Raw genomic sequence first — 2,614 nt, forward strand, 5'->3', positions numbered from 1 at the left:
GTCATAAATAAATAATATATGACAAGTTCTCAATGATATAATCATCGAAAGAGTATTTAAACAACAACATAAGTATTAATAAAATAATTATTCATATACCATTTAATAATAAAACTATATTGCATAACATTATTATTCAATAGTTATAATGGTATTAAAAACAAAATAATATACCTTATCATTAATAAACATATGTAACAATATTCACACATATAAACCGAAGATAAGTAACACTAAAAATACAAGATATATTCAAACATTTAACCTATATTTTTTTATGAAAAAAATGTATCAACATTATTTTAATAACTCATAAAAATATAAAAGTAAAAAGAATAAATCATTTCAGCTACGTTTACTTTTAATCTTCTTCCTCTGATCTTTCTTCTTCTTCTTCTGATCTTTCTTCTTCTTCTTCTGAAGTATCTTCTTTCTCATCAGTAGGGTCGTGATAGTCATATACCTGTTTTAATTCATTTCTAGATAATGCATATGAAATAGTTCCAATTAATAATGCTGGGACAAGATATAATAATGCTGGTTGTCCAAATGCAAATGTGTGCATAACGATGAATGTAATTAATAACCCAATGAAATATGAAATCATAGAAACCATGAAATATTGACTCTTATTGTTAAAAGAAGTATCTACTCTTTTCATTAATGCAATAAAAATACCTGGAATTGCAATATCACCAAGTCCAAGAAGTGAAACTTGTTGTGTGAAGATGAAATTCCCGTCTTTAGGGAAGATAAATTTGATTGGTCCGTCAACATGAGTTGCTACTGTCAACATAACTTCACTTCCAAACACCCAAAAGATATCATAGCAAAAGAGTGCAATTAACATGATTGCTGCGATTTTAAATGATGGGGCTGTAAGTTCTCCAATTGCAACAACTGTTAAACAAAATGCAAGTAAGTTATTCAAGATCCAATGGCGAGTAATAACCCATAATAATGAAAATATAAATCCGACTCCTGTCCCAAGAATTTCTGATTTAGATGTTTCAATTTTACTATTAATAAATGGGATTGTGATAAAAAACTTCTCTGGAGATGCGTATTTCTCAAATATAAATGAAAAAAATTCATTTATTCCAACTGCACCAATAAACATGAAATAAAGTGTTAATAAATATTGTAGATAATCTGCTGAAATGAATTTAATAACAACGTACAATCCAAATAATACAATACTTCCTATTACTGGCATTGACATTGCGTTCTTTAAATCCATAGACTCTGTTAATTTCTCTCTAACTGCTTTTTCAGCTCTTTGTGCACCAAGGACTAAAGGTAAAATTGGAGTAACAAATAATCCAACACTAGAAACGAGTTGATAAAATGATGGCATTAATCTAACAATTTACTTTGATCTTTTTTTCTTTTTTTTACTTTTTTGTTTATTTATTATAATAAAATAAATTACATTTTATTATATTTTATATTTCTTTTGTCAATTATAAAAACAATGTTATTAAAAACAAAAAAAAAGATAGAAAAAAGAAGTGAATTTAAATGAAATATTCTGGTAAATTTCTTTTACTAACAAAACCTTTTGGATCTTGTGGTGCTGCTTCAAATACTTTGAAACTATAACTCGTAGGAGTATCAATTTCCATAATTGAAGCAACATTATCCATACGATAATAATATTTTGGAGCAGACCATACAGTAACTAAAGTATTATTAAAGAACCATTGAAAACCGTCTTGGGCTAATTGATGTGCACGACAAATTAATTTAGTGTTATTGACTTGATTAAATTCTTGGACAGCTAATGCGTTAAACATACAACCCGCTCCACGACTTGATTTATGGAATTTTTCTAACTGATTTTCATCAGGATCAGACCACAACAATTCACAGTATGCTCCAGTTGGTGGAATTTGTTTACAACGTTCTAATTTTTTAATATCATCTAATGCAGTTGCTGTTTGAGAAAGACCACCATGAACACAAAATATTTCGTTATCTAAAGTAGCTGCAGTTGCCATAAACTCAAACAAAGCAACACAATGTTTCCAAACATTAACATTTCCATATTTTTTCATACATTCATCGTAAAAACCATAGTCTCTTGTTTGAAGTGAGCATTCATGATTTCCTCTCAACAAAGAAATACGTTGAGGAAAACGTAATTTTAATGCAACTAATAAAAGAAGGCATTCTAAACCATAATGTCCTCTATCAACATAATCTCCTAAAAATATATAATGTGTTTGTGGCGGAGTTCCTCCAATAGAAAATAATTCTTTTAAATCGTGAAATTGTCCATGAATATCACCACAGACAGTACATGGTAATGAAAGAGTTAAAACAGTAGGTTCCTGAGACATAACTTCAATAGCTTTATTTGTTAATTGACAGATAATATATTCTTCAAGCATCTCATAGTTCCATAATCTGTTGATGATTTCATCCAGATTTAAATCTCCAGACATCTGTGATTATTTTTTATCTTTTCCAGTTTTTTTTGGAAAAAATACATTCAAAAACGTTAATCTTAAAAATTAAAATTTTTAATAGTTTTTTTAATATTTTTTATTTTTACTATAGTAAAAATAAGTACAAAAGAAATAAAATAAAAAGAATGATTTAATTTAATAAA

General features: G+C 27.5%; 2 protein-coding genes across 2 annotated transcripts; both read right to left on the minus strand.

Annotated features, from left to right (window-relative positions):
- Window positions 1-355: 355 nt before the first annotated feature.
- ENU1_156880 (signal peptidase, putative) lies at window positions 356-1,357 on the minus strand (the record flags this gene model as incomplete). The annotated part of the gene is made up of 1 exon (XM_008860746.1): window positions 356-1,357. The coding sequence occupies one exon, from the start codon at window positions 1,355-1,357 to the stop codon at window positions 362-364; it is 996 nt and encodes a 331-aa protein (XP_008858968.1). The 3' UTR covers window positions 356-361.
- A 160-nt stretch (window positions 1,358-1,517) lies between these two features.
- ENU1_156890 (serine/threonine-protein phosphatase, putative) lies at window positions 1,518-2,447 on the minus strand (the record flags this gene model as incomplete). The annotated part of the gene is made up of 1 exon (XM_008860747.1): window positions 1,518-2,447. The coding sequence occupies one exon, from the start codon at window positions 2,445-2,447 to the stop codon at window positions 1,518-1,520; it is 930 nt and encodes a 309-aa protein (XP_008858969.1).
- Between the last annotated feature and the right edge of the window lie 167 nt (window positions 2,448-2,614).

This window comes from Entamoeba nuttalli (genome assembly GCF_000257125.1).
Source record: "Entamoeba nuttalli P19 unplaced genomic scaffold asmbl_6600, whole genome shotgun sequence".
Taxonomy (NCBI): domain Eukaryota; phylum Evosea; order Mastigamoebida; family Endamoebidae; genus Entamoeba; species Entamoeba nuttalli.